The sequence below is a fragment of the Pleurodeles waltl genome, chromosome 2_1 (genome assembly GCF_031143425.1).
Source record: "Pleurodeles waltl isolate 20211129_DDA chromosome 2_1, aPleWal1.hap1.20221129, whole genome shotgun sequence".
NCBI classification, from domain to species: Eukaryota; Metazoa; Chordata; class Amphibia; order Caudata; family Salamandridae; genus Pleurodeles; species Pleurodeles waltl.
In genome coordinates, this window is record NC_090438.1 from 675,859,462 (window position 1) to 675,880,746 (window position 21,285).

General features: G+C 42.4%; 1 protein-coding gene across 1 annotated transcript in view; it reads right to left on the reverse strand.

Annotated features, from left to right (window-relative positions):
* Nucleotides 1-4,840: 4,840 nt before the first annotated feature.
* NAPG (NSF attachment protein gamma) overlaps nucleotides 4,841-21,285 on the reverse strand; it is a 172,446-nt gene continuing 156,001 nt past the window's right edge. Inside the window, exon 12 of the mRNA XM_069216481.1 lies at nucleotides 4,841-7,972. Within this exon, the coding sequence (XP_069072582.1) occupies nucleotides 7,814-7,972 (159 nt within the window). The 3' untranslated portion in view covers nucleotides 4,841-7,813. The remainder of the gene's footprint in view (nucleotides 7,973-21,285) is intronic.

A 21,285-nucleotide genomic window follows, 5' to 3' on the forward strand; every position in this document is an offset into this window, starting at 1 on the left:
TGTCCCTACTAAAGTGCACTATATGTGCCCAGGGCCTGTAGATCAAATGCTTCTAGTGGGCCTGCAGCACTGATTGTGCCACCCACTTAAGTAGCTCCTTAACCTTGTCTCAGGTCTGCCATTGCAAGGCCTGGGTGTGCAGTTTCACTGCCAATTCGACTTGGAATTTAAAATAACTTGCCAAGCCTAAATCTCCCCTTTTTCTACATGTAAGACACCCCTAAGGTATGCCTTAAGTAACCCATAGGGAAGGGCATTGTGTAGGCAAAAGGCAGAACATGTACCTGTGTAGCTTACATGTCCTGGTAGTGTAAAACTCATAAATCCGTTTTTACACTGCTGTGAGCCCTGCTCCCTTCATAGCCTAACATTGGGGCTACCCTCATATACTGTTTGAGTGGTAGCTGCTGATCTGAAAGGAGTAGGAAGGTCATATTTAGTATGGCAAGAATGGGGATATAAAATCCTGCTAACTGGTGAAGTTGGATTTAATATTACTATTTTAGAAACGCCACTTTTAGAAAGTGAGCTTTTCTCTGCACTTAAATCTTTCTGTGCCTTACAATCCACATCTAGCGGGTTCAGCTGACAGCTCTCTTGTGCATTCACTCAAACACAACCCAAACACAAGATACTCAGCCTCACTTGCATACATCTGCATTCTGAATGGGTCTTCCTGGACTGGGAGGGTGGAGGGCCTGTCACTTGCATGTCAAAGTACAGTAGCCTGCCCTCACACAAAGGACTGCCACACTCTCTATTGGGACCCTGGTAGACAGGAGTGAACTGAAAGGGGACCTTGTGCACTTCTAAGCCACTCTTTGAAGCCTCCCCCACTACAAAGGCACATTTGGGTATTTAAACAGGGCCTCTGCCCCTACCAACTCAGACACTTCCTGGAGAAGAGAACCTGAACCAGAATCTGCAACCTGGCCAGAACTGCCTGACTGCCCAAAGGACTCACCTGACTGCTTTCTGTGAAGGACTGCTGCCTTGCTGCTCTCTGGCTGTGCTGAGAAGTGCTCTCCAAGGCCTTGGATAGATCTTGCCTCCTGTTCCCTGAAGTCTCAGAAGCAAAAAGACTTCATCTCTACCAGGACTCCTTGTGTGGCAAACATCGACGCACAGCCTGAATCGCAGTGAACAATTCACAGCACACCGATCCAGAACGACGCAGCCTGACTTCGCAATGAGATCGACTCAGCGCCAGCGTAGCAACCGGAAATTCGACGCACAGCCCACTGGATCGGCACACTGCTGAGCCAGAACAACCCAGCCCGACTTCCAGGGAGGAATCGACGCAGCACCTGCCGTGCAGTAGAAATTTTCACGCAACGCCCACCGGATCAACGCAGCCCCTGTGACTTCGTCCTGTCAGCGCCAGAAATCCACGCATCGCCCCTGGGGCATCCAAAAACCCCTCAACCCGAAGAGTATCCACGACGAGCGCCGAAAAACCAATGCACAGCCATCCCTGCATGAAAACTAAACAACGCATCGCCGTGTGCGGCCCGAGAAATCGACGCACACCTCCTTTTTCCACACATATCCTCCTCTGCCATGCAGAGATTTTGAACGTAAACCAGGTACGTTGTGTTTGAAAGAGACATTGATTGCTTTTAAAAGACTAAAGACACTTTATATAATTTTTACAGTGATATCTCAACATATACTTACTGCATTTTAATTGTTTTGACCTCCATCTTATCCTATAAATATGATATATTTTTCTGAACACTGTGTGGTGCATTTCTGTGGTGCTATACGGTGTTAATACATGATTTATTGCACAAATGCTTTACACATTGCCTTCTAAGTTAAGCCTGACTGCTCAGGGCCAAGCTACCACAGGGTGGGCACAGGATAACTTGGATTGTGTGTGACTTACCCAGACTAGAGTGAGGGTCCTTGCTTGGACAGGGGGTAACCCGACTGCCAACCAAAGACCCCATTTCTAACAGGAATATTAAGCTTTCTTCCTTGGATGCCGCCAAGGTAACAAAGAAAACAGTTTGCAAATGAGTTGATTTTTCCAGTCAAAATGACAGTATAAAGAAGTCAAAAAAAGTTCTTGAATCCAGTCTTGGTGAGTAAAACTCCCTCATTGAGACTGATGTGCATGATGAGACAGTAAAAATAATAAAGTGGTAGTGTCAATTATCACATGTCAAAGCTATACAATGAGGAAGGGCACTGTTCCTTACTGCAGTGGTGCTTCCTTTGCTAGCCTCCAATGGTTTCATCACTTCTACCCCCATAAGATAGAATGACTAATTGAAGATCCAACTGCATGGATTGAGTCTAAGGATGTCACAATGATGCTTCTGAGTTTTGAAAAACATTGGTTAATATAATAGCAAGCAGGGGCAATGCTCTGTTAAGCACCAATTGAATGATATGGATTTTATCTTATGACCTGGTGCTCATACTGGTGCTATGTGGTCACCTCATAGAAAAAGTAAATAAGTTGAATACTCCAACTTTAAAGTAATTCCAAGTCTTCAACAAATAAATGCATCTTTAGTATCAACATTTCAATATGCCTATGAACACATCTGATTTACCCTAACCCTATTTTGGTTCCTTTTCTGTTTCCCTTGTATAGGATTCCGTCAGAAGTAAAAGGAGAGAAGTGAAATGCATATCCAAAAGAGACAAAAAAGTGGTTACAGTTTTATTTTAACATTGCTGATAAACATAATCCTCTTTTTTAATAAACAAGAACACATCTTTTATTGTATATTATAGACTGAGCAAGAAGTGCATGACCATAAGTTTCACTCTGCATACACACGCAAAAATACTCCAGCTAGGCATATTTGTTATATGGTACATATTACATTTAATGCAGATAACAGAAATTAGGGTACCTTCAGAGAGATATTACTTTAGTGATTTAACATCTTCATGCAACACATGCTTTTGTTCAGAAACATCAAAGTAAACCTAAATAAACATAGTTCTTTCCTCAATCTCAATCATCTGGCAAAGTTATAATGGTGAAAGCACTCACTGTTGTTAGTGAATCACTGCAGCAATTCAGCAAAGGATTTTGAAACTGTTAGTGGGTTGTGTGACCTCATTTGAACGTGTGTTGGGATGGACATTTGCAGAGTACTATCCATCACCTAATTAGGGCTTTACATTTCAATTTGGAAGAAGTCAGATGAATATGTGCCTGAAGACAAATTTAAAATGTATACATTTCTTCAGCTCATATTTTACAAATACAAACCACTTAGCTTTATCACAGGCTTGCAAATTTCCTCACACGTCAACTCTTGCTACATTGTCTTATACATCAATTTTTACTTGCCTGCACTCACATGTTTCCTCATATCATTTTTCCATTTATAAGGAGATCCTTTCGTAGAAATTGCGAAGTAAAAACAGTAGAACAGCCATCAGGAAACTACTGTCATAAGGACAGTCTGCTACCACTTACTTCACAGAGAAAGGTGTGTATAGCTTAGGTGGAAAGAATCGCAAGGTTCCACACAGTCTTCACTTGACTGGATTCACATTTTTCTTGCATTATTCATTGTCCTCACTAGAAAGTCAGACAGTGTAACTTAAAAGGTCACTGCAGGGTGCAAGCAGGAATGTTGGGAAATACTGTTTATGAGAAAGAATGATGTGGCTGATAGTACAGTTTAAAAACGAATATCTGAATATTCTATATTGCACCACATTGAAATTGGTACACTAGAAAATGAGTCTGGTCCAATATTTGATCTACACATGGTTGACATAAGAACACTAAAGGGTAGCATACAATTAAAGAAAAAAAAATCACGAAACAGATACAAGTAAAACGATGAAAAATTAATCATAGTGTTATCTGTTACATTTTTGGCTACAAAAGCTCAATAAATAAATAGATTTTTTGATCCTAGAAAAGGATAACGTTTGAGAAATTAAGCCAGAGACCTAGAAGTACGGAAGACTATATTTGGATTTGTAGTATCTGGGCGATTTTATTATAATGTAAACTTTATTTGAAATTGATCATTTGTTTAAATAAAAAATGCATGTGGTATGCATAGAAAGACGGATCCACTCAATAGGGCAGTCTGGACGAAGCTGGGTGAGGTATCCCAAGAGCACACAAATCTGATCGATATCTAATTTTACCTGGTTATGTAGCCGGCGATATATAAGAAAAAAATTATTTGCTGCACATGGGTTATTGTTTGACACAGAAGACTGAATAAATCCTCAGAGGGTGCAACAAAAGTGCAGTAGTTGTGGCTGTATGTTGCAGAAATATATACATGTTCGTGAATTGGAGCTGCAGGAACCGGAGCATTTTGCAAGCAAGAACTTAATAGTATTGGAAAGAAGTAGCCACCGCGTACTAGAGTAATCTAAATAAAAGGCACAGAAGTAAGAGCAAATGTATGTTTTAACATACATTCCAGCGTCTGCATGTTTAAGTTAAATCTGTGTGTGCAGAATATCCACAATGCGAAAAGACAGCAAGGTTTTAAGAAATTGGTAATGCTCACTGTAACAGCTTGTTTATTCGGATAATTTAGATCCTCAGATTGCTTGAAGTATTCAACGATACATTGCAGCCTTTTGAACTGAATAATTGCTTAAACAACAACGAATGAAGCCTGGTAGGGTGTTAAAAGACTTTAAAGGTATTCTATACAACGAATAATGATATAAAAGGGGCGGTAGAGGGTGCTTAATAGGATTTTGCTGTGCTTCACCCATTCAGGATTGTGTGCTGTTTCTTGTGGACCTTCTTATTGTCGGGTTCTTGGTATATGATGGGCTTCTATTAATAATCGCCGTAATGTTTATTTAAAAAAAAAAAATGCATACACAGCTGCAGGAGATGATTAACATAATTTAATAGCGGCACAGTCTCCCATGCTTACACAGTAGTTAAAAGTACATAATTTTTCAATTTTCAATGGTTTTAGGCTTTTAGCAGGGTAACTAACACAAGTATGCAAACTAATAGAAATAGTTGATTTGTGTAGAAAATTGTAAATTAATAATATGAAATACATGAACAGGCAACCATTGCCTACATCACGTGACTCGCACTCTTTATATATCCAGCTACATATTTGATCTTTTGAATGTTATGTTGAAATTCTCATCCCCATTAAACATCATTTTGGCAACCCAAGCAATTACCTGACAAATTACACACATCTTCATTTGATATGTTTATCCACATTTTGAGGATCTTTAACTCAATATTTTTAAATCTAACAGCTCCCCCAGAGAAACAAAATATCAACTGTCTAATGCACATATTTGCCTCCATGTTTATACGCTGTTCTGCCTCCAATGTAATCAGCTGTAACTCACTAACAATAAATATAATGTAATTGAGAGGAGAATCTGTTCTTCTAGATTGGACCTAATATTGACGAAATAAACTTCTGAGTGCGAACAATGAATGTGTATATTCATGCAGTAAAGTAAAAAGCAAAGTTCGAAGGGCATTAAATAATGAGGAAAATATGTGTTGCTCTGTTGGAAGCCAGCATAATATTAATCGGTTTAAAAGATACTTAAAAGAGAGAAGCAAGGTAAGTTGTTCTTAAGATACAGGGGTGAGTGTTATACCCATTTAATTAGTATTGTCACTGAAATACATTGTACACTTGACAAAGAGAAGCAGGATACCTTGTTCTTGGGATACTAGCAACCAAAAAAGCAAGCGCTTACATTTTGGGAAGTATATACTAATCCGAATATATAAATTAATTATTTTTACAGACTTGAGCATGTCACTTGCTCATGATGGTAGCACAAACGTACTACCGTTTGGATCTTAATTACAAGAAAGACCATAAACGAAAGCCTTTCTTTAGCTTTAAATTTAAAGAAAAATCGAAAACAATTATCACATGTAAAATACAGAAGCAATTTATTGATGGAAGTTTTAAAATGAACGTGGCATTCCACCTCAAAGACAACTATTCACTTTTGTACAGCAAGAAGACACCTTATTATTTAGTCTTCCTGTGCAGGGATTAAATAGATCCGTAACCAGTTTTTTCTATAACTAAGCAGACAAAGGTAAGTAATATACAGTGTAAACAATAAAATAAGGGTACCTTTAAGAAGGTACAGGAGAAGAAAGAAACGTTTAATTCAGCATCATTCTCATGGAATTTTACACCTCACTCTGGAGTCCTACATTTCTGCTAATAGGCACCCAGTTTTATTCCTAACCAGAAAAAAAGAATACAATATTCTTCACTTTTCATGCTAAAATGTGATTCTTTAAAACAGTCCACTTTTAATAAATGAAAAGATAACCAACCTCCAACTAGTTTCATTATAGGTAATGTTAGACACAAAACTGCACTCCCAGACAAGATCGCGAAAAAAGTAACAAGGTGCACTATAATGCATAAGATATTACTAATTTTCAACTCATTCAAAATGTCCATATTTTATGGAGATGGTTTAGCAGAATTAAATAACAGAAGGTTTTAGAGAATTTGTGACTAATGGCGCACCCACTTTGGAACTGGGTGGGAGGAGCACACAAAAAAAGATCAGTTGTCATTCGAACATATGGAAAACCAGGCTCAGGCATTCATAAAAAGTAAACCAGAGTAAAAATAATACAGAAAATGAAGGTAGAGTAAGACATTACCAAACATTAATCAGAAATTAAAAGGATTGCTCGTAGATTATCTGTAAATGCATAGCGTTACAAGAATGCTAGTGCTTTGACATTGCCACCACATTTTAATATTTAATAACTGACACAGAATCCAATTTAGACAAAAGGTAATAAAACCAAAAGGTCCACAAATGAAACACTGATGTTTTTATAAAGTGACATTAAGCAATAAGGGACAAATAGAAGAAACCTGGAGACTGATGAAAAAAAGCTATTTTGCAACCCTTGATTATTCAATAGTTGTGATTTGTTTTTTCAGCGTTAAATTTAGCTGGCACTTTTCTTTTTGTTTTCAAAGCAGGCTAAGTGGACTTTAGTACTAACTGCCTTCCCAATCTCTTGCAAAACAAGCAATAACGCATCCATTCGTCATGAATATATCACATAAGCTTCATGCACTTTTACAGTTTGGAATAATGATCAGAAGCATTGGAAGTTTATGTGTGTGGGGCACAAAAGCAATGGAGTTGTGTGCATTTGAAGTGCTGTAGAAGTATGCACTGGTGCTTCAAGCCTTATGGATATAGTCTGGTATTTGAAGAACACACACTGCGCAACTACATCAGTGAAAACATTTAACATACACTCACAAAAATGTAAAAAATCCAAAAAGAAAACAAATTATAATAAATAATTTTTCTTTTCTATATTGCCAAGAGTCAGCACATGACAAACAAAAACAATCAACATTGCACCAAGTCTGTATATTGACTGTTAATGTTTTAATACACTCATACGATGTCAGAACTAGTGATCACAAGATTATGAGGACGGATGCCTATTCAATAACCATTGCATTTGGCAAAAAATCTGATTTCCTTTCAATCTAATCTGCAAAAGGATATATTTTTTTGCAACTCAATAAATTTTGGGTTCTGGAGCATGACCATGATTTGCATGAACTGACTGGGGTCCTCTTGCTGTACAGATGTATGCATAACCCTTCCTTTGCATTGACTGTGCAATGCTAAAGTCGTCTCTGTGCAGTTAATCAAATGTAAAACATTTTAAGATTGGACACAGCCACGTCTGTAGACCTTCGGAATCCAAGAGCTTTTGAAACCTCAGTTGCATCTGGCATCATCAAGAAACCTCTGCAAGAGTTTCAATACCTTAAATGTCCATAATTTAATATGAAGAGTTCTTCCATTAGCAGAGCCCCCCAGAATATTCATCATCTTCATCGGCATGAGACCCAGACCCGGCACCAACTTCAGCTGCTCCAACTGCCCCCTCCTGGGGCGTCACCGGAGACTTTTTCTTGATTCCGCCTCCAGGAACCATCAAGCTCAGTGCAAGCTTAGCATACTGCCGAAAATAAAGAAGAAGCAATCAAAGGTAGAACAAAAGTGGCACACAGAATTAAAACAAAAAAACGTGCAGCTTTAGCATCTTAAAACTGACTATGTGATTAACTTGCATTTATTAAGGCATACAGACAAAAACATTTTTTCCCATAGTTTTACCAAAAGCAAACGTCCATTTTGAGTGAGGCCTACTCAGTTGAAGGGGTGCTGGAGGCTACTGGTTTATTTCATTGTTAATATACGCCAACTACCTGTAGCCCATGGTTGGCATAGTTATCAAAGCAAATCATCTGAAGAAAATGATAGCAGACAAAGCAGAGTGCCAAATATTTAATAAATATATGCAAATAAGAACAATCCAATAACTATGAGAAAATGATGCAATTAACAATATTTGCGTAGTCACACATGGAAAATACTACAATGGTTCTGGCTCGAAAAAAACAATACCAAGCTCAGAAATACAATGTAGAACTGAACACGGCCACAAATGGAATATTCACAACCATAAACAATAGTGTATTCTCAGTCTACTTGTATAAACTTGACATGGAGACCTAGTACAATAAATTGGCATCATCATCAGGGCAGGAGATAGATACCTGAACAGATAAATAGCTAGGTAGCTAGATACAGCTTATGAAAAATTATTCAGTTTTTGAAAAATTTAAAAAGTGTTTGTGGGTGGTCATGAATGGGTTAATAGCTGGATATTTAATCCGTGGACCCTCTGCAGATTCCTGAATGCATAGATGATTGGCAAATAAAAAAATGAAGGCACACTGTTTTACTAGGGAGCTTTTTCTTCTGCCACTCATTGTGGATTCACTAATCCTCCGTGCTCCAACAGGCTAGGGGTCAGAAAAATTTCTGTTGAGATTACCATTACCCAACATGGAGCACTGAAGACAACTGTGGGAAAAATAAAACCAACAAGCATTTGCAATGCAACGGATCTCACATTTCGCCCAGTTAGAGCTATTAGCATTGTAAACTCCTAACCGGACTTTTCTTGCCACATTAAATAGAAAAACAAAACAACAACAACAAAATAAGAGCGTGATTGCGCTGCTAACTAAACAGAAAAAGTAGTCCGGAAACCATACGAAAAACATGGAGCCTCATATGTTTCCAGTAGTTGTTCGGTGCGCTCGAGGAGGGCTAAACACTGGAAAAGGCATGATGTATGCATTCCTTTCACAATTGAAGGCAAGCGGATTTTACAAGGCAAGCCCACGAGCCAATGTAAGGGACTGACGTGACATGGGCGTGGTAAGAAGCCCAAAGGGAGATTACATTAGGGGACAGAGCACTTTGTGCTCGTCCCTAAAAAAGGCAAAAGGAGTGGGATGAGCATGCCCTGGCTACCAGATGGTGTGGGATGGTCCTAAAGGGACCCCCTCAGCACTAAAAAAAACACTAATGTAAAAACAAAAACAACAAAGGAATATTTGTATTTTGAGATATGCGAATACTGTGCAGCATTTGTGAATCCTAGACCCTGTCTGCATCCCACGAACATTCCTGGGGTCCTCATGATTATTTAATGAAATAATTGGTTAATCGGAATTTAAAAAAAATAATTTGATACACTATAGCTACGCCTGGCCAATCATCGTTGTGCATGGCTTTCACCCATATGCAACAAGGGTGGGCCCCCTGTAGTGGATTGAGTGTTGCAGCCAACCCCAACATATCCATAGGCCATGGGTAGTGGTTGTTGGCCTCCACAGCAAGTTAGGCACCAAGTCTGGCCTGTGGGAAGTGCTTGGCCGCCAGAAACTGCTAAATGTTGTGTGTGATTGAAAACCCCAAAAATTCAGAAAAAAAAAACAAAAACAATAAAGTGAAATTATGGTTAGCTTTGGTTATAGCACCTTAAAACATGTTTTAAAAAAATCTCAGAATTTGACTTCTATACGACAGTTTGAGGGCAGTTATGATTATGAATTAAAGAAAAAAACATTGAAAATTGCGCAGCTGTGACCAAAATAATCGTAGTAGGTAGTGCTGGAGAGTCACATGCTTTTGCTTTCTCCTGCTATCTAGTGTTGGTCCCGAATGTTCCAACTTGTTTTTTATCAAAGAAGTTTGAATCACAAGTCTTGTTGTGAACTCCTCCTGTGGTCCACAATGCATCAGTACATAGGTTCCATCTCATAATGTCCATCAAACACACATGTTCAAGAATGCAGCACTTCGACCGACTCATTCTGTGCCGGTTTTCTCGGTGCCATCTACTCATCTTTGAAACCCCGTGACGAGAACAATGCCATCAAGTGCTTTCTCCATGCAGGACTTCTGGCCCGTCGGTCACCAAACCTTAGCCTTCAATGCACATGCAATCTTTACATCGAGAGTGTGAAAAATAACTCTCTGCCAAAGGATAAAATTACTTCTGAAAGTTTTACAGAAAATTCTGTAGTATGTATGGGGTGGGATCGGCAATTTTTTTCCATGTTTAACAAATGTTAATTTATGACAGTTATGTGCATCAGCTGAAATGCACTTTGAAAAGTTGCTTGCAAAAAAAACAGTTTGCAGCAGAAGCAAGCTGTGGCACACATCCAGTTTCACAGTCCTCTGGAAACATTTTCTGCTAAACAGTCTCCCATGGAAAAAAGTAAGCAAAAAAAATCACAAGCAGAATTTTTTTTTATCAAAAAACCTCATAAACGGATTTATATATCACACCACTAAAGGTGATTTAAACCTGTTGGTCCAGAAAATATAGAAAAGCCAAAGGGCAGACAAATTACCTTCAACAGTGTGCACTATAAGGCATTACTGGACCAAAGACAATGAATGAAAGAACCTCTGACAGATTTGGTTTTGAAGGGCCAATTTTACGGATACCAAACTGCGCCATACATTTTTCCCAGCGTCTGGAATAAATGGACTTTATAGTGCAGCACCTTGCCGCAAGGTGGTCATCCACCACATCAAAAATCAGATCAAAAGCAGTCAACTTCCACCACTCATTCTCCACACACGGAAGTGGAGATCCAGTGGATTTGGATGAATGACCCTGCCCTGTTACTGCAACAGAAGCTCCTCCTGAAGTAGCCTGACTGGAGGGCAGAAGCTCCTGCCCACAAGTTCAGAATACCACACACTTCCAGCCTCATCCAGGGCCACTCTAGTGCTAGGTCTCTGCCACCCCTGATCTTTCTCAGAACTTGGGCCCGAACACATACAGCAATCTTGTGTTCCATTCCAGCCGAAATGCATCTCCTAGTGAGTGCTCTTGCAGAAATTCCAATGCATAAAGCTTTTGACACTGCACGTTTGACAGTGGTGAAAAAATCTAGGAATGATTTTCCCCATTGTTGAAGCTACCCTACACCACCTGTGGATATAGACACCATTTGTAGTCTGGCAGGTGCCGGCTGAAGAAAATGGCTGCTCTGGCATTCAAGAGTTCTGCTGCATGGTTCGCAATCAGCCCACTCTTTATCAAATGGTGGTGTTTTTCATGAGTATTTGCATCATCCTGCCCTTGATTGAGGGGGGGAAGATCTTTTGAGCCAGACAGTTGGCCCTCAGCTCCAACAGATTGATATGGAGCCTGGTTTCTGTCAGCGATCAGAGTCTGCAGATAACCAACTCCCCAGATTAACTTCCCACCCACAGAACATGTTTGTCACCACAGTCGGCTCTAGGTGATGTAGTGAAAGTGGTCTGCTGCTGGAGCAATTGCGCTCGAGCAGGACCACTTAATATTGTAAACCATCTCTTCTGAGATCTGCATAACATCCATCAACTTTACTTAATGCTAGGCCTATAGAAAAATCAGATTTCATTGCAGAGTCTGCATGTGCCACCTGGCCAAGAAGCCCCAGAGCTGGTATCACCGAGATCCAAGACTGAGGCTAAAACATTGGAATAACAGTCCAAATATGCTGCACTTGATGCAGTGGAGGGAAGGTCCTGTACTGCACTGTTTACTGGACATCTCCAATCAATGGAATTCAAGTGAGTCTTCAGCACATTGCTAGTGAATGCCAACAATGTGTTAAGGTGGTCTGTGACTGGCTCTGCCGAGCCTGCCTTTAACACCCAGTTGATGCGTTAGGGAAAAACGGACATCTGAACTCCGAAGGTGGACAGTGTCAACTGCCTTCACTTTCGTGAACACCCAAGAGACGAGATGGTAGTGAGGCCAAAGTTAAGCATGACTGAAAATGCTCCAGGTTCACCTTGAACCACATGTAAAGTCTGTGGGATTCCAGGACATCTAAATGAAAATATGCGTCCTGCAGGTCCAAGGACCCCATCCAGTCCTTCAAGTCCAGAGCACACATGATCTGAGCCTGCATGAGCATTTTGAATTTGTCCTTTCCAGAATGGCATTCAGAGGTAGAAAGTCCAAAAAAAGATTCCTGTGCTTCTCCAAGAAAATGGTCAGAGGAAAAACCCTCTCCACTTACAGAGCCCAGAACCCTCTCAATAGTACATTGAGATTAAAGACTCCCACCTCAGAATGGACAAGTGCTATTCCAGACTTTCCTCTGATGTGGGGTGAAAGAGCTTGAAGGGCAAACAAAAAGGTTATGGTATAGCCATACTGAACTTCTTTACAAGACCCATCTCTTGGACATAATATATAATGTCACCCTGGGTAGAGATACAGTCTGTGAAGCCTGACCATTTGCCTAGTCACCCATGACCTCCTGGGAGTATCAAGGTTTTGATCAAGTGCCTATATCAAAGTATCTGTGAGGGCCTTCTTAAAGGGGAGCAAGGCTGAGATGTGGCTGGCACAGGCTGCAATTTTTTCATAAGAACATTTGTTTTGTTTACAACTGAAGGCAGCTGCAAATCCAAGACCTCAGCTGCCCGTTGGATCACCACTACAAATGAAACATGCTTTATTGTTGATACTCCGAGTAGAGAGTCAACCCCTGTCTCTGGGCTTGTAGATAAACATCAATGGCATGTAAATCCATATAGTGAGAGGAGACAAAACCATCTCTCACCCTGTTGTGCAGCCTTGTTAGTTATAGCTCCATGCACGTTATTTTAGCACACTAGGCCTGCCGCTATGCACTTTAACCTACATATATTTTATTCAGCTTCATTTATTATTTTAACAATAGCCACTTTTGCGGTCTTGTTTTATTTCTCTCTATCTAGCTGTTTTTGCTTAGGTCAGCACTACATTCTCAAACAAGACATTCTTGTTCACTCTGTGCTTCTGTGAAGGCTGCAGTAAGATAGGGTGCCGGTGAACATGGTAAAGGTTTTGTCTCTGGTATTCATAGAAAAAGCACATATCCTTACGTAGGGACAGTTTATCAGAACATCAGCTGTTTTATTATAAAAACACCTCCCTGTCCCTTACACGTTAGAGAGATTCCAGCCAGAGGACCACAACTGTATGGTGATTGCTGAACGCTTCGCTACAGCTGCTTATGCAGACTTCAAGCCTTGGCTCAGGTATGGGGGATGATGTTTTCCCAGGGGAACCTGAAGTGCAGAATTAGAGCTTAACATGCGGTGCTCTATTATAGCCTAGGTAGGAATTAGTCTATTGACTCTAGTGACAATATGGTAGCGTTATTCCTATGATTCACTGTCCTTGTCACAATTCTAATCTTGTCATGCTGTATCGTCCTGGTTATTGCAGTACATGCTTTGCTATCTAAGGTGAAATCGCTTCATTAAAACCTAATTGAAACGTACTCTGCCTCTGTCTGTCATTGTGTATGTAACCGAGAGAAACGGATGAGACCTGAGTAACCACGATTTCCCTCAGAAATCAACTATGTCATGCACTCGGCTGCCTAATCATCCTAGCCCTTGGGTAGAGATGAGGCACTGCTAGCTAGCCGGAGCAAAACCTGGATTAAGGGCGACTGGTGTCACCTATAGTGGGTTAAGACTTAGTCTCCCACACCGCAGGCGATACTGCCGTTCAAAATCTAGTAGTTTCAATAGAATAATGAGAGCCTACGCGACAACCCCACCATCATAATCATCATCTTTATCCTGGGATATACCTTGTTCAGAGTCAGAGCTAGATAATGGAACCTCTACAACTTTGGTTCAGAGTTAGGTTACATAACAATTGGTTATGCTTTTGTAACCTTGTAGTGTTACATCAGTCAAGATCAGGCTGAATTTGTTCAGTGTCGGACAATGGAATCAACAATGGATCCTCTTCTGGCGTCAACATAGAAGGGCAAGGTGCGGGTCTCGGAGCTAAGGTGGCAGTCATTACCAGCGTCGGTATGGCGCCCACAGTGGCCCCAAATCGCAGGCCGCCACCCACCAAGGAGGCACCTGCGATTCCTTGGGGCCCGGAGGCATGCCAAAGGGAGCTGGCAGCATTCCACAAATCTGCAGCATGGCCTACTTGAAAGTTTCAATCTGCTGCGGCGTCACCAATGGCCTGAGAAATTTGGGGAACATCAGGATTAGTTGGGGAATCACCCCATGACAAGAGTTCCAGAGAGACATATTCAAATCATGACACCCTTGGACATTCTCTCTGGATACTGAGTGGCAGGAAGGGGTTGAATCATTTTTTTGTGTTTGCATTTGAACTTCATTTGTTTTCTTGCTGGATACGACTCAGAGCATGTTCCGAGCGCACACACCAGAGAGACACCTTATTATGGAAGTTCTGTGAGTGACATCCGTTTTTTACAGTCTTGTTGTTTTAGCATGGGACATAGTTCCCCAGCACATTGGATTTAGTAGGAAGTCATTGTAAGACCGACTACATTGAGACCAAAGCTCTGGATTAGCTTTCAAAGGTGCAGAAAGAAAATAAACTGATGTCAGTGCAAGGGGGCCAGGGGGGTTGCTTATATGTGGCTTCATTGCATCACTTCTGGGGTAGTAGAGAGCCAGTGCGGAGCCGTACGGTGCCACCTTGCGGGGAGAAGGAGCATTTCTGAAGAAATGTTTCTGGAAATGTCTTGTGTCCAGGGAGCATTCTGGATAGAAATAGTCATCAGAAATGATCATTCTGTTGGAATCATAAACTTCTCTGTCTTATCTTTTTTTTTTTAGATGACTGCACATAGGTGTTGTCCCAGTTTCCCAAGCACAATCCAATTTATTCGCAATCATTTTACCTTCCTCCAGATCCTCAGCTAATTCCTCTACAAACATGCAATTTCATTCTATTTATAACCCAGTACAAAATGGCAGGCAAACTTTGGGGTTTAGTACAAACGATCTTTAAATTATAAAGAAAAAATTGAACCGGTCACTGTCATGTGAAGACAATTCATTAAGAAAAAGTACTCTTTACTTCCATTTGAATTTCTGAAACTTACATTTTAAATCTGTGTCCTATCTAGATCTTCCAGCATGCAGATCACAAAATTGCAAATCTATCCTTTGCTACACAGCTCACATTTACTGTGGTCTTTTGCAATCATCTCACACCACTTCCTACCTCGAGCTAATGAGAGAGCTTTAAATTTCCAATTTTAGGAATTTTCATAGTCATTACCTATTTTCTTTTACTCTCTTCTCATGGCCAGCAACACAACAAATTCTCCTCCCATTATTACTTGGTCTACACCCACCTTCCCAGTGCACTTCCTGAATAGACTACCTTCACCTAGGTAGCCCCACAACAATAGAATGCCTTAGGGTGATCACCCCTACCTTTTTGTCTGCCTCCCTCCGCTTTTTGGACACTGTTTTGCTGGTTTTTAGACTCTGCTCACCAGTGCTAAAGTGTATATGCTCTTTCCCTTTAAACATGGTAACATTGGAACATACACAATTGGACTATTTAATTTACTTATAAGACACCTACTAGTGTGCACTATATGTGCCCAGGGCCTGTAGATTAAATGCTACTAGTGGGTCTGCAGCACTGGTTGTGCCACCCACTTAAGTAGCCCCTTAACCTAGTCTCAGGCCTGCCATTGCAAGGCCTGTGTGTGCAGATTTAAAAGCCAAGTCGAATTGGCATTTAAAAGTACTTGCTAAGCCTAAAACTCCCCTTTTTCAACATATAAGGCACCCCTAAGGTATGCCGTAAATAACCCATAGGGCAGGGTGCTGTGTAGGCAAAAGGAAGGACATGTACCTATGTAATTTACATGTCCTGGTAGTGTAAAACTCCCAAATTCGTTTTTACACTGATGTGAGGCCTGCTCCCTTCATAGGCTAACATTGGGGCTGCCCTCATACATTATTTGAATGGTAGCTGATGATCTGAAAGGAGTAGGAAGGTCATATTTTAGTATGGACAGAATGGTGATATAAAATCCTGCTGACTGGTGAAGTTGGATTTAATATTACTATTTTAGAAATGCCACTTTTAGAAAGTGAGCATTTCTCTGCACTTAAACCTTTCTGTGCCTTACAATCCACGTCTGGCTGGGTTTAGTTGACAGCTCCTTGTGCATTCACTCAGACACACTCCAAACACAGGATACTCAGCCTCACTTGCATACATCTGCATTTTGAATGGGTCTTCCTGGTCTGGGAGGGCCTGCTCTCACACAAAGGACTGCCACACCCTCTACTGGGACCCTGGCAGACAGGACTGAACTGAAAGGGGACATGGTGCACTTCTAAGCCACTCTTTGAAGTCTCCTCCACTTCAAAGGCACACTTGGGTATATAAACAGGGCCTCTGTCCTTTCCAACTCAGACACTTCCTGGAGAAGGTAACTGGAACCAGAACCTGCATCCTGCCAAGAAGAACTGCCTGGCTGCCCAAAGGACTCACCTGACTGCTTTCTGAAAAGGACTGCTGCCTTGCTGTTGGCCTGCTGTCTTGCTGCTCTCTGGCTGTGGTGAAGAAGTGCTCCCCAAGGGCTTGGATAGAGCTTGCCTCCTGTTCCCTGAAGTCTCAGGACCAAAAAGACTTCTCTCTTGCAACTGGACTCCTTGTGCGGTGAAAATTTGACGCACAGCTTGCTAAAACCGATGCACAGCCTGCCCGTGGTGAGAAATTCACTGCACGCCAAACCGGAATCACACAGCGTGACATCGCACGGAGAAGATCGACACGGCACCTGCATTGCGACCGGTACTTCGACGCACGGCCCACCGGATCAGCGCACAGTTGACCTGGGACGACGAAGCCCGACTTACAGAGGGGAAATCGACGCAGCGCCTGCCGTGCGGAAGAAACTTCCACACAACGGCCACAGGAACGATGCAGTGCTTGTGACTTCGTTCCGTAAGCCCAGGGTTCCATGCACAGACACCAGGGCCTCTGAAAACCCCGAAACCCAAAGAGGATCCATGACAGCGTGCCGGAAATCGATGCATAGCCATCCCTGGGTGGAAACAAAATGACGCATCGCCGTGTGCGCCCCCGGAAATCAACCCACACCCCTTTGTTTCCACGCTTCTCCTCCTCTGCGGCCCTTTGCAGAGATTTTTCACGCAAACCAGGTACTTTGAGCTTGAAAGAGACTTTGTTTGATATAAAAAAGACTTAAGTCACTTTATATAACTTTTCATTAATATCTCTACATTTACTTATTGTATCGTTTTGACCTGCAAATATCCAGATAAATATTATATATTTTTTTCTAAACACTGTGTGGTGTATTTTAGTGGTGCTAAATTGTATTATTGTATGATTTATTGCACAAATACTTTACACCTTGCCTTTCAAGTTAAGCCTGACTACTCAGTGCCAAGCTACCAGAGAGTGGGCACAGGATCATTTGGATTGTGTGTGACTTACCCTGATTAGCGTGAGGGTCCTTGCTTGGACAGGGGGTAACCTGAATGCCAACCAAAGACCCCATTTCTAACAGTGCAGATACAACACTTGCAGAATTTTCATTTTGAAGCACACTGAGATGATATTCTCTGTTGAATGGCTGAAAGTTGAGGAATGGTCACAGTTTGCAGTCTTTCTTGGAGATTAGAAAATACCTGGATTAAATGCCTTATCCCTGCTAGAGGGGTGGAACTGGTTCTATTGCTCCCTTTTATAGTAATATCTGCCCTTCCACTTGATCATCTTTTGGTGGACTTGGCTAATGATGTCAGCATGATGGAATTCTGGGTGATGTAATATGAAACGTTAAGCAACAGCTGTGTGCAATCATGGAAAGCACCCACTTGTACCACTGGGAAAGAAATGACTTTATACATTCACTAACAGCAGCCAGGAGATAGTAGGGCACACAAACCTACGTAGTTACATCAAATCATTGAAAACACCAAGTCCATTAGTGCTTCCAGAGGGTAGGAGTGTGGCTGCCAATCACTCCATAACAGAATGCTTCCCCAATAATTCAGCAACAGTCCCTAGAGCACTCTCCTTCTCAGTCATCCAGGGAAACAAACTAGCAGTCTCTGAAGAATATTTTAAGGTCTTCCTTTTTTTCTTATCCATTCCAGCCAACAAATGTTGGACAAGTTACTTACCTTTGGTAATGTCTTATCTGGTAGAGACTATATCTAGCTGCAAATTCCTTACCTGTGAATTCTCCCCAGGTGTTGGACTGGATCCGGAAGATTTTTTGTGAGCAGTATCCCTACATGCAGGTAGGTGACGTTGATCGGCTGCACGTCTGTTATTGGTGCAGCGCGCACCAGAAATGACGTTGCGGTTCCTATATAGACGCCACCCAGGCATGCCGTTATCAGTTTCTTTACACAATTGTGCACACCAGAAGCGCACTCATGAAGAACACTGACCACCGGTGTGTCAAACCTCGGGCCCTGAATGGCAAGTCCCTGTCCCTAGAAATCTGTTCGTAGAGAGCGGAGGGTGGGTGGGTCGTTAAGGAATCTGCAGCTACATATAGTCTCTACCAGGTAAGGCGTTACCGAAGGTAACTTGTCCATGTAACAGAGACTTCTAGCTGCAGACTCCTTACCTGTGAATATATACCCAAGCAATACCACTCCCAGAGGAGGGTCTGTGAACCAATTTCAAACAAGAAAGTCCTGCAAGGCCAAACGAGCAAGTGCTCATCTCTATGGATCTGACTGTCCAGACAGTAATGTTTGGTAAATGAGTGCAGAGATGCCCACATTGCTGCCTGGTAGACATCCAGGACCGGAACCCTGCGTGCTAACACAGTGATCCCAGCTTTTTCTCTGGTGGAATGAGGATGCAAATATTCAGGAGGTTTACTTCTTGGCCAATGCACAGCAAATCTTGATGCAGAGCACAACCCAACAAGAGATGGCTCGCTTCTGCACTGGCCAACCTTTCTTCGCACTCACATATCCCACAAAGAGTTGGTCGTCCATCTGGAAATCACAGGTACGATCAAAGTAGAAGAACAATGCTCTTTTTGGGTCCAGGTGGTGGAATCTCGACTCTTACTTAGAAGGATGTGGGGGTGTGTAAGAAGTCAAAATTGTAATTGATCGGCCTATATGAAAAGCTGTGACCACTTTTGGTAGATCAGAGGCCCTTGTGCGCAGCACCAATTTGTCAGGATATATAGAGAGGTAGGGAGGTTTAGATGATAAGGCCTGCAGCTCATTCACTCTGCGGGCAGATGTAATTGCCACAAGGAAGGCTGTTTTCAAAGTGAGAAGCCCGAGGGGACAATTGTGGAGGGGCTCGAAAGGAGTGCACATCAAGAAAATGACAACCAAATTAAGATCCCACTGGGGTATAAAGAATAGAGAGGGAGGGAACATATGAGTAAGACCCATGAGGAACTTAGGAGACTTGAACAAGGATGGTTTGTCAGGCAATCTCAAGGAAGCAGAAATGGCAGATAAATAGCCATTAAGAGTGCCAAGGCAGAGCCTCACTAGACAACAGAAATAATTAAAAGTAATACCTCTGAGAGAGGGGCAGAAAGAGGATCGACAGATGTTTCTGAACACCATACCAAAAATGTCTTCCAACTGCAGGCATTTACTGTCTTGGTTGAGGGACGCCTGTCTGCCAAGATTACATAGACTTCAGGAGGAAGGTCAAAAGCTGTCAACAGCCACGGATCAATCTCTATGCAAGAAGGCAGAGATTGGACAGGCTCAAGCGAAGAACCCTCACCTGCTGATGCAACAGAAGACCCACTTGAAAGGGCAGTCTGATCGGAGGATCGATGGACATGCTTAGTAGCTCAGGATACCAGACTCCCCATGCCCACTGTGTGGCCACAACGATGACTTGGGCCCAGTCATTCATGATCTTCTTGAGACTTCTAGGCAGGATTGGTATGGGTGGCAAGGCATACAGGAGGCCTGAGTTCCACTTGCGACAAAAAGCTTCACTGAGCGAGAGCTGCCTTGGAAATTCCAGCGAGCAAAACTACTGACACTGCATGTTCTCGAGAGAGTTGAACAAATATAACCAAGGCTCTCCCTTCTACTAAAAGAGACCTTGTGCCACCTCGGGATGGAGACGCCATTCGTGATCCGCTAAGCATGTGCGGCTGAGTTCGTCTGCTCTGGCATTCAGAGAGCCTGCCAAGTGTTGAACCACCAGGGATATGTCCTGTTTCAGCCATGTCCAGAGGTGCAAAGCCTCTTGACAAAGGGTCTACGACCCCACCCTGCCTTGTCTGTTACACTTCCACATGGTGGTGGTGTTGTCCATGAACACTTGCGCCAGCCTTCCCCCTTGATGGAAGGCAGAAAGGTTTTCAACACCAGTCGGATCACCCGCAGCTGCAGCAGACTTAGGTGGAGTCTGCATTCTACTGGAGACCACAGTCCTCTGATCTCCACTTCTCCCAGACTGTCGCCCCATCCCAGGAGTGATGAATCGGTCACTATTGTCAGATCTGGTTGGGGAAGGGAAAGAGATATGCCTCTGACCCAATCGCAGTTTGTTAACCATTACTGCAGATCTTCCGCAGGTCCCACCGAGATCTAGACCATATCGGAGAGATTGCCCTGATGGTGTGCCCACTGAAACTTCAGGTCCCACTGCAGAGCCTGTTTCACCAGCAGGAGGCCATGAGGCTCGGCAGCCTCAGGGTCAGTCTCACCAAAATCCTGGCTAGAGGCTGAAACATTGGTATCATAGCCTGAATATCCTGGACTCACTGCTTGGGAGTATAAGCCAGAAACTGAACCATGTCCAGAACAGCTCAGATGAAAGGGAGCAGCTGAGAAGGAGTCAGGTGTGACTGCGGCATGTTTACTGTGAACCCCAGAGAATGCAAGAGTTTTGCCATAGGTCTGGAGGTGGCAGACAGCCTGGACAAGCTTGCCTTCAACATTCAGTCATTGAGATAGGGGAAGACTAACATCCCTGATCTCCACAGATAACCTGCCATCCCCGCTATCACTTTGGTGAGCACCCAAGGGGCGCTGGTAAGGCTGAAGGGGAGCACAGTGAACAGAAAGTTCTTGTGGTCTACCATGAACCACTGGTAACAACTGTGGGCAGGGAGGATA